Source organism: Canis aureus, chromosome 19 (genome assembly GCF_053574225.1).
Source record: "Canis aureus isolate CA01 chromosome 19, VMU_Caureus_v.1.0, whole genome shotgun sequence".
Classification (NCBI taxonomy): domain Eukaryota; kingdom Metazoa; phylum Chordata; class Mammalia; order Carnivora; family Canidae; genus Canis; species Canis aureus.
The window spans coordinates 49,700,269-49,713,992 of NC_135629.1; the positions used below are offsets into that span (position 1 = coordinate 49,700,269).

Here is a 13,724-nt window from a genome sequence, read left to right on the forward strand (position 1 = left end):
GGTCCATGCCCTGGGCTGTGGCCCCGAAGCCCAGCCACCTGTGATCATCCACTCAGGACTGAGTGGGCTCCTGAAGCCAGCATGGCCAAATAGAACCCTGGATTTTTCCCCTCATCTAATCTATCCTCTTTTGAGACTTCTTCATTCTAATAAATACCACCCCTGGTCCTGGCTCAGCATGGACTCCTACCCTACCTATCCTTGAGCCAGACGTCTCGTCTCTACCTCCTAAATGCTACTAGAACCACCCCAGCCCCCCCCCACCTCTCCCACCACCACGGCCCCCATCCTGGCCCAGCCTCTGCCCTCACCTGTCACAGTCCACCTGCACAGAGACCAGGAGGGAGCCCATCACAACCCACCCCAGATGATTCTGAGGCAGGGGGCCCTGATGACACTCTCTGGGACACCCTGACCTTGGCTTTCTCATCTGACGAGAGGTGGCCCCCTGTGGCCCCTCCCACAAGGGAAGGGCTTTAAAAGCTCCACACTTCCTGTATCCCCTGCTGACAATTTTCTAGCCTCTCAGCTCTGGTCTGGGAGGCCTGCCAACTCCCCTCCCAGCCCCTACTCTCAGTCTTCCCTCTCCCCTCCCACACCTGCTCCAGCCCTACTGGCCTTCCCACGGCTCCAAAACCCACAAGGCTCAGTCTGGCTTCTAGGGCTTTGCACTTGCAGTGCCCTCTGCCTGGAGCACTCCCATCCCAAACCTCCTGGTGACTTGTCCCTTGTGTTCTAGTGTCAGTGCAGATCTACCTCCCTGACACCCATACCTCCCCACCTCCACTGCTTACTCCCTGTGTCCTCACTTTGCTTGATTTTTCTTCTTAACGTTCATTATCACCTGAAGTGATGATGATGATGATGATGTCCAACCCTTCATCTCTGAGGGCAGGGCTCTGTCCACTGAGTCTTGGTGGCATGAGACCCAGGTGAAGGCTGGGCTGACCCGTCACAGCCCTCATGGTCTGTTAGCCCTGGGCAACTGAGAGCAGGTGGGAAGCCTCGCCTGTCACTGCTGGAGGACTTTGGTCAGCTTCCAGGACATCTGATTGGCCATGGACTTCTTGGGTGCTGGCTTTGGCTGATCTGTGGTGGGGAGGTCCAGGGTCCTCTGGAAAGGGCACATGGCTCCAGGCCCCAGAGCACCCCAACTCCCGGCACATTCCTTTCTCCGCCCAGCCTCCCCAGTTCTTCCTGGTCCATGGACTCCAGGGAGTCCCCAGGGCTTAGAGGTTGAGGCCTTTGTTCCCGCCTCCCCCTAATTCCCCCATCACCATGGGGTTACTCTGTGCTTATGTGCTGCAGTGAGTGGGCTGCTGGTATGACTTTCAGGATTCCTTCTTTGGTCTGATGGTACCTTCATGGTCTTTCACAGGGGTCCTGGGGACTTTCTTTTCCCTACTGCTCCTTGTTCTGGTGGCAGTGAGCTTGTCCCCTGGAGGGTTACTGGGTGGGCTTCCTCGAATTTTTCTGAGGAAGAGGAGGTTGGCTGTACCTTTTTACTCCACTTGTTGTTCTGTTGACCCCTCTCCCAGGCCCTGTAGTGAGTTCCCAGCATTCCTCCATGACTCTCTCATGGGTTAGCATCCCTTTTCATCTAAAGGTGGCCTTAGAGCCGCTTGAGCTCATCTCAGGCATGGCGGGGGTAAGGGAGGTAACTGACACCAGTAAAAGGCAAGATGCCTGGGACTCCTCTGGAGCCAGAGCAATCTGAGCCGATCAGGGACCCAGGGAGACTCAGGAAGGAAACAGGGAGGGGCCCTGGGCCCAAACCTGGAGCCCAGGCTGAAAGCCAGCTGGGAACAACCCCACAGGCAGCTCATCCAGCCCGGTCCTTATAGGCTCTGTCCTAAGTGTCTATGGAGGTGATGGGAAAGAAGCTCAGTTTCCAGGCTCAGCAACAGCCTTGTAGACCCATAAGCCCCTGTCCTCACAGGCTACCAGACTCTTGCCCAAACTCGAGGTAGAAAGAGGAGGGCACTGTGGGCCCTGGCAGCCACCCCCAGGAAGGTGAAACCAAGCCTGCCCACAGCAGATAGGCCTGGGCTGAAGGAGCGGCAGCGGCCAGCCTTTCTTCCCTGCGTCTCCCACACTTGGAGTCCCAGGGAGTCCAGGAAGACTTGTGTCTGAGAGGAAGATGGGAGGCTGTTTGTCAGCATCCTCAGCACAGATGGGGAAACCAAGATCAAGGGACCCAGGACCCACCAGCCACCTCAGGAGCCCCCGACTGAAGTCCTCTCCTAGAGCAAAGGATCTGGAGGGAGGGAGCCAGACGGCCCTGCCCGGTGTCCACAAGGAGTAGGGCCCCAGCTCATCCTAATGGAGCCTCTCGGGCTTCCTCAGTCTTCCCCTTCATAGCTTGTGGTATTGGAGACATGAGTAGGTCTCGATGGGGAAGTGCAGGGCCCAGGGAGGAAGAGACGCTCATCAGATCGAGGGACAGGAAATCAGCTGCCACTTCCTGACTACAGACGTGAGACTGCAGGGCCTTCCCTGGTCTCAGGCACATGCCCAGAATGGAGGAGGCAGACAGACAGATGGAAAGGCTCTCAGACTTAACACCCCGCTCTCCCAGACACACTCAGTGAGGGCCACATGCAGGCAAACAGGGACCCACACACGGGAAGCCCCTCATCCGGACAGTAGACTCTGGAATCTCACCTGTTTATCCTCGTGATACAGCCCCGGCATGCCTGGTGGATGTGGGGGTCCCTGCCATCGCAGACTGTTTCCTGGGGCTTCCCCCACCCAGGCAGGGGCCTGATCTCAGCAGGTCCCCAGGCCTCCCAGCTGCTTAGGGTCCCACTGACTGAAAGATCAGCCGTGGTGTTTTCATCTGAACCTCCTGGCCAGCCCCCCACTCACTCACTGCCCACCCTGAACTAGGCAAGACCTGTCACAGGCCTCCTCGGTTGGGTGCCATTCCTTGGGATGGGCCTGGCTGCCCACGTCCCTCTGACACCCAGGTGTGCCGGGCCCCCCACGTGACTAAGGGCTTTCTCAGGTTTCTCCTGGGGGCCCATCTCAGTGGGGGCTGCATCCTTCACTGCTCAGGGAAGCCCAAGTGGATGCCCAGGAAGATTCTAGCCAAACGTTGGAAATGATGTCTCCTGGAATTGGCTGCAGACGCAGCTGGCCAGGCAGGCCTGAGGTTGCTCCAGTGCCCGTCCCACATGTGGCCAATGGGAGGCTCCCCACAACACCACCTTCCACATCTGGCCACTGCTTCCCCTACACCCAACACATAACACATTCATGAGCTCTGCCCAGGACTTAGTCCCTGGGGTTCTTGCATCGACCTGGAACTGCCCTTCTGCCCTGGCCAGGCCCCCTCCCTGTGTCCCCACATGGCTGAGGCCCAGCTCCCCACTCTGGAGGCTTGCCCCCTTTGCCTCTCCCCTTCTCAGCTCCCTTGTTAATCACTCAGTGAGATGTGCTTGAAACTTGACATGTGCCTGCCGGGTAGAATCTCTGGGTACCAGCCTCCCTCCTGACTTCATAGCAAGGCCCCAGCCCAGAGAAGGCTCTGCTTGGGCCACGCCTACTGGGAGGACAGTGTTTATTCCAAGAGGGCAGCAGAGGAGCTCTACAGCTGCATCCCTGGGGGTGGGGTGGGGGATTAGCTCCCCAAGGTTGTGGGTATAAAGCCACCCACTCACCCTGCTGTTCCCAAAGAGGTGGACCAGGAGTAAGGAGTATAGAACAGTTTCTCCTAGATAGACGGGGGCAGGGGCAGGGTGGGGGCAGGTGGGCACCATGTTCTACAATTGCCTCTTCTCGGCTGCCTGTCAGCGTGAGTAGCTGCCTGCCCACTTCAAGCCCCCTCTTGCCCCCGACCTACTGAGGACAGGGAGGCTGGGACAGTGGAGAAGGAGAGGGCCACAGGCTGGCAGGGCCTTGTAGGGTCACCCTTTTGACTATCTTCCATTCCTGGGAAGCCAGGAGTCATCTTGGTCCCAGGAGGAAGGTGGCCATAGCATTTTGGTCCTTCTAGGGCTGCTGAGACCCCAGGGTAGGGGGCCAGTCACTGGAAGTCCACAAATCTTATCTGTTGGGAGAAGGGATCTAGCCCTTCGGGCCTCTGGTGCATCTTGCCTCCTCATTCACCCCTTCTGGTCTGGTTTTGGGATGAGGAGAGGTGGGGTGGGGCTGCTTCTGCACGTCTAGGATCATAGGTCCTTATGGCTCACCTCAATGGGCAGTGTCAGGGCTGGCCAGGAGGCAGGCAGGATTCTTGGAGAGGCCCAGCGATGGTAGGGATCAGCTTCAGGCAATATCGTCCCATCCTGATGGGTTCAGGCTTGGGCTCAGGGTGGAGGCAGGGACAGCAGGCAGAGCTGACCCAGTGACCCCTCCTCACAGAAGGCGCTATGCGGGCCAGTGAGACTGTATCGGAGGCCAGCCCAGGCTCCACAGCCAGCCAGACCGGAGTGCCCACTCAGGTGGTCCAGCAGGTGCAGGGCACCCAGCAGGTAGGACACACATACCCCTCCCCTGGGGAGGGTGGGCTGGGAGGATACACGAGAGGGGCAGTGGAGACTGTGGCCATGGCACTGTGGCCTCCACTCCTGCCCTGCTGTCAGAGCCATCTGCTCACATGTTCTTATCAAGATGCTTGCTTCAGCTACCCCTCCACCCACCTGGGCCAGGCCTCACTGGGGAAGCTGGCATGGCTCAGGTTTTTACTCCTTGCCCCTACAGCGTCTGCTGGTCCAGACAAGTGTGCAGGCCAAGCCGGGCCATGTGTCACCCCTCCAGCTCACCAACATCCCAGTACCCCAGCAGGTAAGCCTGCCATGCCCGTCCTGGCCCTCACAGCCTCCCCCAGGGTACACAGTCAACTCCCTGTGGCCTGCTCAGATTTGTCCTTACCAGCATCAAGGACATAGGCTCCAACCAGGCCCCTCTCCCCACACCTGCTGCCTCCAGCAAGTGAGACCATGGCAGTCAGGGCCCATTGGAAAAGGATGACCCATACAAGTTTCTTAGTAGACAGAACTGAGGAGTAGCAATAAGGAAGGTAGCTTTCGGGTCCAGCCCCAGTGTCTCAAAGCAGAGAACCCAATGCCAGTTGGGAGCTGAGAGCCTGTAGCCAGCACAGGGACTGTGAGCGTGTGATGGTCTGTCCCCTGGGCAGCCTGTGGGCAGGGTGGTGGGGCTCAGCATAGGACCCTGTGGCTCTGCCACTTACTGATTCCAGTACCTTAGGCAAGCACTTTTGCTGTCCTGAGTCTCTCTGTCACCCCTGTGAAGTGGAATTAGTAGCAGGGCTGTGCCGGGACTGTTGGGGCAGTTCTGTGAGCTAACAGGGGCACAGCACTAGGACATCTCCTGGTCTGGTAGCGGGTGCTCATGGCAACCGACAGGCTCCACAGACAGGCTGCTGTGAGTGAACTGTGGTCCTTTCCCTCCTGGTTCTAGGCTCTCCCCACACAGCGTCTGGTGGTGCAGAGCACAGCCCCAGGCAGCAAGGGTGGCCAGGTTTCCCTGACAGTGCATGGCACCCAGCAGGTGCACTCACCCCCTGAGGTAGGTGGTGGCCCCATCAGCTGACCTCCCTGTCTCTCTCTTCCCATTACCCCCAGACTATACTTGGAGGGGTCCCTACTCCTCAAGCCCATTTTCTCCTGCCCGGGTTGAGTGGCTTGGCTGCCTGATTCATGGCCCCACTGGCAGTGAGCTGGGTCCAGCTCTGGGAGGAAGAAGCAGCCTCCACCTGGGTGGAGCTGGGCCTCCACTTCAGGGCTGCATATCCCAGGAAGGAAAGGAGGCCACTGGCCCTGCTCTGAGGATCCCCCCAAACATCAGTGAGGGTGTTGGAGGCAGGCAGGCCATGGGTGGCTGGGAGCATGGCTGGTAGCATCAGGAGCTTGGGGTCAGACCCCCCTCCCCAGCTTAGCCATTTCTTCTGGGGAACTCTGGCGAGGCCCCTAGAGCCTCCCGAGCCCAGTGTTTTCTATGTGTAAAGCAGCAAATGATATGAAGTGCCGCAGCATGGCCCAGAGGACCTGCAGCCAGTCTGGCCGGGTCGTGCCTGGTGCCACCACTCAGCTGTGTGGCCTTGGGACGTCCCTTCCCATCTGGTGGTTTAGCACATCATCTGTTAAGTGGGGATTCCCTCACCTCCCCCTCCTCACCTCAGGGGTATTAGTCTCTCTGATTATGGAGGCCACAGGCAGCCTCTGAGCTGAGGCCATCTGCACTGGGGAGGCTGCCCCTGCCCCCCCCCCCCCCCCCCCCCAGTGCCTCTGGGCTGGACTCCCAGCTTTGCCTCGGAGTGACTGGGGCAGGGACTCTTGCAATTCCAATTCAGGGAATTTGACCAGTTAGTGGCATAGGAGGTTGAGATCTCTGTGGCCTGCCACCCTCCCCAAATAGCCCTTGGGAGAGCCCTCCTGAAAAGGGTTTTGTCAGGGCCTGGGCAACCAGACCATATTCTCGTGTCTCCTTCCCTTGCAGCGGTCACCGGTGCAAGCCAACAGCTCCTCCAGCAAGACGGCTGGGGCCCCCACGGGCACAGTGCCGCAGCAGCTGCAAGTCCATGGTGTTCAGCAGAGTGTCCCCGTCACCCAAGAGGTGCCAGGCCAAGGCGGGCAGTGGCTGGGGCAAGGGGTCCTGGCCAGGCAGCCTCTGCAGCCTCCTTGACTGTCTGGGAGCTGTGGCAGGGAAGGTCTGCAGGAGCCCAGCAGATGGGGGTACAGCCTCAGCAGCCCCTCAACCCCTGGCCTTTGGCAAGCGCTTCCACCTCACTCCAGACTCAGCATCCTCCTCTAAATAATGCTTCTGCCCTAGGAGCCCAGAGGAGCAGGGTGGTCAGGGCTGCTGGGGGATGAAATGTGGTCTTCATGAGTGGCTTTCTATGTGTAAAGCAGCAAATGATATGAAGTGCACCTGGCACTGTACGGGTGCTGGAAACTCAGAAATGTCCTGGCCTCTTTGGGCCCAGTTGCCTGGAGGAAGTCCCAAGGCCGAGTCCTGGCTTACCCTTAAGGAGCTTGGGGGAGGCCCAACCTCCAAATCCATGGCCAGCCTCTGGGAGGAGGCTATTGATCTGAGCTGCCAGTCGCCAGTCATGGCAGCTGAAGCAGCTTAAATGGCAAGGGGTGGCTGCCACCTGGTTGCTATCACTCAAGTTGCGGGGTTCCAAACCCCTCAGAAAACCATATAAAAACCATAGATTCTTCTCCCAAAAGAAAGCAGAAACCTCACCCTGAAGGATTCCCAGATGTTCCTGCCGGGTACCACAGACCCCTCTGACCCTCCAGGCCTGGGTTTGAGGTGTAATCCACCACGCAGCACCCCCATCCTCCACCCCCTGCCCCCAGCTTGTGTCCTTCCCTGTGTGCCCTGAGGGTGATCAGGATCCCTGCAGCACCAAGGATGTGGGGGTGTGGGGGAACCCATGTAGAGTAGGGGGGAGGACAGCAAGGACTCCCTCACTCAGGCCCAAGTTCAGCTTCAGTTCTGCCATTTCCGGTGGGCCTCACTTTGCTGAGCCCAAAGTCAACGTGGTGTTGAATCTAACAGGCACTTGGTGAAGGGCAGCAGGGAAAATCTGCAGAATGGTAGCCTCTTTGGGGCCCCACGGTTACCAGAGTCTGACTTTCCCTTTCCCTCCCCAGAGGTCGGTGGTCCAAGCCACTCCACAGGCCCCCAAAGCCGGCCCTGTGCAGCAGCTCACAGTGCAGGGGCTCCAGCCGGTTCACGTGGCTCAAGAGGTGCGTGTCTCCTCCACCTGCCTCCGGGCAAACCCCGGGACTGGGGCCCCGGGCTGGGCTGGGCTGGGCTGGGGAGGGGTGCGGGCCCCTCAGGGCGCAGGGAGGGAGGGGAGCGGGGGTCCTCAAGGGCCCCAGCCGGGCTCCAGGCTCCACTTGGGGCTGTGAGCTGCAGACTCGGTCTTGGCGCATCCCCTCCCCCACCCCCCACCCCCCGCCCCTGGCAGTTCAGGGGCCCAGGTTTGCTAAGAGAGAGATCTGGATCCTCCCCTCCCTGAGCCACCTGGGGGGGAGATCTGTTGGGTTGCTGCCTGAGCTCAGCGACCCGGTGGGCGGCGGAGGCCTGGAGCCCCGCCCGCGGCCGCCCCGGGTGACCCCCCAGTGTCTCTGTTTGTCCTCCAGAGCTCAGGCAGTCAGTTTCCCGCTAGGAAGGCAGAGCAGCAGGAGCCCCGGCCCACGCCGCCGCCGGAGCCGCCGCCCCGGCCACCCACGCCCGGGCCCCGGCCGAGCGCGCTGGCCCCGGAGCCGCCGGCGCCGCTCCCGCCCGCGCGCAGCGGCGAGGTCCCGCAGCTAGGCAGCCCCGAGCCGCCGCCGCCCCATTACGAGCCGGGCGCGGGCCCGGGCGCCGAGCAGTGGGTGGAGCTGGTGGGCGTGCTGCCCCCGCACCTGCTCCTGCCGCAGCAGAAAGTGGTCTTCGAGCCACTGCCCGGGCTCCCGGCCCGAGCCAGCCCCGACCAGAGGGTCAGGATCCAGAGAGTCCCCCAGGTGCTAGTGTTCGGCACGGCCGCCACGGCCCTCAAAGTAGGTGGCGGACGTACGGGCGGGGGGCATCGGGCGGGCGGGGGCGGGATCCGCCGGCCCCGGCCCGTGCCCGGCCCCGCAGGCCCTGGAGACCCCCACCCACTACCACCTCCTCCTCCGCCGCCCGGCCAGTCTGGGGACCCGCCCCTGACCCCACCCCCACCCCACCCCCAAGGCGGGTTCCAGGCCCCCGGCTCGGCTCCCACAGACGGGTGGGGGTGGGGGTGGGGAACTCGGGCCCCGCCCCCGAGGCTCTGTCAGTAATTCCAGGTTCCGTCCCACGAACCGGGGCCCCACCTCTGATCTCTCACTCCGCCCCTGACGTCCTGGACCGAGTTTCCAGGCCCCGCCCCTGCAGACGGGGATCCTTCCCTCCATGCAGGCTCCACCCCCGAGGCCCTGTTTGTCCGTAGTTTCAGGCTCTGGCTTTGACTAGCTGTAGTGACAGCCCTGTGCCAGGGCTTGGCTCTATCCCTGGGGTCCAGCTTCCACGCCCACAGTAGGACTCTGGGGTCCTCTCAGCCCACTCCACGTCAGGCCCTGCTCTTGCTGTCCCCAGTCTAAGCACAGAGCCCTGGCTCTGACACACCTCAGCCTGATTCCCAGCCCTGGCGGAGCCCGCGGCCCTGGGCCTCTGACCCCAGGCTCTGTCCAGGATGTATTCAGAAAGTCCAGACATGCAGCCTGGGGGACCCAGGTGTCCTTGCAAGCTTGGACAGCCACCAGCCCTTTAGAGATGGAGGCAGAGGAGCTGGCCCACCCCTGACCTCCTGTGTGCCCTTCCTCCCACCCCAGGTGCAGCAGCTGCAGCAGGTGCCTGTCCCACACGTGTACTCCAGCCAAGTGCAGTATGTGGAGGGCGGTGACGCCAGCTACACGGCCAGTGCCATGTGAGTGGGCAGAGGGCTGGGGGAGGGCAGAGGAGGGGGTGACCTATGTCTCTGCCCAGGACCCTGCTAGGACTTGAGGCCTGCGTCCCAACCCCAAGCAGACCAGCCTGCCTTCAAGGCCTTGGGTTGACAGATGGTGGGTGCTTTTTAAGGATAACCAGCAGCCGCCAGGCAGGGGCAAAGCAGAGGGAACCCCTCGCAGCTTGGCAAAGGCACCCCAGTGTAATTTAGGGCTTTGGAGTCAGATGGGCCTCGTCTTTAGAAAAGGAAAAAGACAATTTTACTTGTAACAGACTAAATTATTTAAGTAATAGAGAATGTTAAACAGTGCAGAGGAAATCTTCCCTGCTGGGGATCCCTGGGTGGCTCAGCAGTTTAGTGCCTGCCTTCGGCCCAGGGTGTGATCCTGGGGTCGCGGGATCAAGTCCCACATCGGGCTCCCTGCATGGAGCCTGCTTCTTCCTCTGCTTCTCTGTGTGTCTCTCATGAATGAATGAATAAAATCTTAAAAAAAAAAAAAAAAAAAGAAAAATCTTCACTCCTGATGCCTAACCTTGCTTCAAAGGGGGGGCTGTGACCTGTTTCTTTGTTTCCTCCTAGAGATGTTCTGAGAATAGAAACTACCCCCTTTTTTGTTCAGAAACAGGCAGAGTGTTCTCTTCCTTATTTTTACCCCAGCGGTATGTCTTGAAGCTCTGCCTTGTTTCCCTGAGTGGGCTATGGTCGCTCTGTTTAATGGCTGTGTGGCGCTTCACTGTGCAAATGTCGCACAACCCACATAGTCAGTGCACACCTGGCTGACACCTGGGTGATGCCCACTCCCACACTGCAGCATTAATATGTACCACAGCAGGCATATAGCATGCCCTTGTCCTGCCCTAGCTCTGGCTCTGGCTCCCTCTCGTCCCGGATACCCCACATACCGCCTTCTCCCATCACCCATAGTAATAATTGCAGGATTATAGTGATTATTGTTTTAATTATTGGAAGTTTCCATTGGTTTTCTTTGCATTTGTTTTGTTTTGTTTTGTTTTTCTCTCCCCTGTCCCACGTGGGCATGATGCTGTGGATTAGCTCATGGAGCAACTCAGTCTCCGAGTTATGATGCTGTAGTAGATCCCAAGGGTGTGACCCGGGCACCTGAGTCATGGTCCGTGGCATCCAGCTACCTCATAGTTCCCTTGATTTATTTCCAGTGCTGCCAGTCAGCCATGCAGACCAGAGTGGGTAGGGAGCATAGGGGACACTCTGGAAAAGAGTATGGCCCCCTAGGGCCTCTAGGGATGTGAGAAGCGGAGCCGAGGCACAAGCCCAGACCTTGTGGTGCCACGCTGGCTCCTTCTCCCTCCCTTGGTAGCATCTGTCCTTTGCTTCGTTTGAATTCTACTCTCCGTGATTATAGTATGTGTGATCGCACGTAGCCCATCATTGCCGTCAGATTCTTCTGCTGTGTGAAGTTGTTAGCGGCATTGTGTCTTCTGTTTCTCTCTTGCAGTGGGTTTTTACTGGGTTCCCAGCCCTTTGCCAGCCTGGATCCCCACCCTGGCCAAAGCCCCTGCACCTCTGTCCCTGGCCCCATCTAGGCCGTGACTAGAGACACACACATTCATTCATTCAGTCAGTCAGCATGTGGGGCTCTGGGCTGGGCTGGGCTGGGCTGGGCTGGGCTGGCTGCGGTCCCTGCCTGGGGGTGGGGTGGAGGGCACTTGATGGGGCTGCTTGGGTCCCATGCTGTCAGGGTTGCTCTGTGCCAGCTCAGTCCATCTGGACCAGGGTGCTCTGGTCAAGAGCTGCATCTTGGTGTCCAGCAGGCAGGGTGCTCAGCTCTGGTGACCGTACCTTCCCCCACCCCCCACCCTCATACCTCTCCTTGCTGCCCCCAGAGCCCCAGAGGCCTTCAAGTCTCCTTCCCCTGCTTTCCTTGGGAGACTCCAGCAGTGCCTTCTAAGGCAAGAAACCCAAATTGTGCCCAGCGCTGTCTTGTGAAAGGCCTGCTCCCCTCCGCGGGCCTCCACCCCCACGGATGCAGATGGAGATATGAAATGGGGCCTGGTCACCCCACTCTTCTGGAAACCCCATCCTTTCCTTTCCCCACCTCTTCCATTCACCTGACAGAATGTTCTGGAGCTGCTTCTCTGGGCAGGACCTTCCTCTTTCTCTCTCATCCCTCTGTAGAATTCTGACACCTTTCACTTAGCTTTCCTCTAAAGATGGACCCCAGTTTTCACTCTCTTGCTTCACCCTGCAGCCGTGAGCCTGCATCGTCTGACTCCGGTCCGGGGATGGCTTAGGGAGAAGGCTCCAGGGCAGGCTATGTCGCTGCCTCAAAGGGACGTACTCTGCACTCCAAAAGTCATCGCTGAATGACTCCCCAGGGTGGCTCTTCCCCTTTCTCCAGCACCTTCCTGCATTTTTTACCACCTGGGCAAGGCCCACCTTCTGCCTTGATTTACCTTCATGCTTGCTTCTCCTCTGGCTTCCCCACCACATTAACTCCTCCAGGCAGGGCCTTTTCTGCTTACCCACTGCTGGGTCTAAGGTGCCTAGAACAGTGTCCAGCATACAGTAGGTACTCAATAATTGTTTTTTGTTTGTTTGTTTTGTTTCGTTTTGGATTGACTGAGTGTGTGGCCTATTCCAAGTTGGCTTCTTCCCACCTGAGATGTGGACTCCCATGCCAGGGGCCACTTTGATAATGAAATGAGAAACTGTGTCCCACCAAGCACTCAGGGCAGTGCCTGGTCCCCTGTAGGTAACTAGGTGTTGGCTGCGCTGGGGCTGCTGCTCCTCACTCCCTTCCCGGGAGGGGCCCGCCCCCCGGGAGCCCCATCCGTCAGGCTCTGGCCCTCTGACTCCTTCCTCTGCTTCTCTCTCAGCCGCTCCAGTACCTACCCCTACCCGGAGACGCCGCTGTACACCCAGACAGCGGGCACCAGCTACTACGAAGCTGCGGGCACAGCCGCCCAGGTCAGCACACCCGCCACCTCCCAGGCGGTGGCCAGCAGCGGCTCTGTGCCCATGTATGTGTCCGGCAGCCAGGTCGTCACCAGCTCCACCAGCAGCGGAGGTGGGGCCAGCAACAGCAGCAGTGGCAGCAGTGGCGGCGGTGGGGGAGGCGGCGGCGGGGGTGGTGGCAGTGGTGGCGGCAGCGGAGGCGGCAGCAGCGGAGCAGGCACCTATGTGATCCAGGGCGGCTACATGCTGGGCAGTGCCAGCCAGTCCTACTCCCACACCACCCGTGCCTCGCCAGCCACCGTAAGTGCCAGCGTGGGCCCCAGAAGAGGCAGGCGGTGGGAGGAGGGGGACTGGATGGAGGTGATGGGGCTGGGTGGTTGGTGGCCACCATCAGCCACCATAACCATTGTACCAGAGTCTTCAGATGAAGATATTCTGAGATCAAATCCTCACTGGTAGCCTCAGACAGGTCCCAAGCCTCTCTGGGCCTCACCTAATACGCATGAAGCTGCTAGAGCAGTGCCTCACAAAGTGTTGTCTCCTGTGATTATAACTGATGATGGCGGGTATAGAGCAAGGGGAGGGAGAGGCAGGCACCAGCGTGGGGGGAGTGGCCCTGAGCAAGGTTCTTTGTCCATCTGAAGGCATCAAGACAAACTCTGCGCAGAGGTAGGCTGTATGGAGTCACTTGGGCAGAGCCCCCCACTAGCTCTGTGACTGTGGATGGGTCAGGGCCTCATAGTCCTGGGAGGAGTCCTCGTAGTCCTTGTCCTCTTGGAACTTGGGGTCTGGAGTGATATTAAGACCGCCCTTTGCATAGCAACCCATCATGGACCACATAACCAAAACAGAAGCTTCTCGGAAAGCAAGCAGACCCTCCCTTATACTCCCGTGCAGCATGGTTTCTAGTCTTTTTTTTTTTTTTTTTTTAATTTTTATTTATTTATGATAGTCACAGAGAGAGAGAGAGAGAGAGGCAGAGACACAGGCCGAGGGAGAAGCAGGCTCCATGCACCGGGAGCCCGACGTGGGATTCAATCCCGGGTCTCCAGGATCGCGCCCTGGGCCAAAGGCAGGCGCCAAACCGCTGCGCCACCCAGGGATCCCCTTTTTTTTTTTTTAATGTGGTTGTGACCTACCTGATTTTATGACCCCATAACGGGTCCTTACCTGAAGTTTGCAAACATTCTGTGCTAGAACAATGCTGTCCTATAAAGCATTTTCCATTGATGGAAATATTCCTCCGTGCTGTTCAATAGAGAGGCGTCTGGCCACATGTCGCTAGTGAGTACCTAAAATGTGGCTGGGGTCACCAAGGAACTGAATTGAGTTTGTTTTTCTTTAAACTATTTTAATGTAA

General features: G+C 59.1%; 1 protein-coding gene across 3 annotated transcripts in view; it reads left to right on the forward strand.

The window, feature by feature from the left end:
* The window catches only part of RFX1 (regulatory factor X1), a 30,970-nt gene that overhangs the window by 10,263 nt on the left and 6,983 nt on the right, over window positions 1–13,724 (forward strand). For 2 of the 3 annotated variants that reach the window (XM_077859688.1, XM_077859687.1), the window contains exons 4-11: window positions 4,366–4,475; window positions 4,705–4,788; window positions 5,425–5,532; window positions 6,463–6,579; window positions 7,626–7,721; window positions 8,121–8,519; window positions 9,315–9,409; window positions 12,286–12,664. In XM_077859688.1, coding sequence (XP_077715814.1) covers window positions 4,366–4,475; window positions 4,705–4,788; window positions 5,425–5,532; window positions 6,463–6,579; window positions 7,626–7,721; window positions 8,121–8,519; window positions 9,315–9,409; window positions 12,286–12,664 — 1,388 coding nt within the window. The remainder of the gene's footprint in view (window positions 1–4,365; window positions 4,476–4,704; window positions 4,789–5,424; window positions 5,533–6,462; window positions 6,580–7,625; window positions 7,722–8,120; window positions 8,520–9,314; window positions 9,410–12,285; window positions 12,665–13,724) is intronic. The other variant, XM_077859689.1, reaches the window with a different exon arrangement.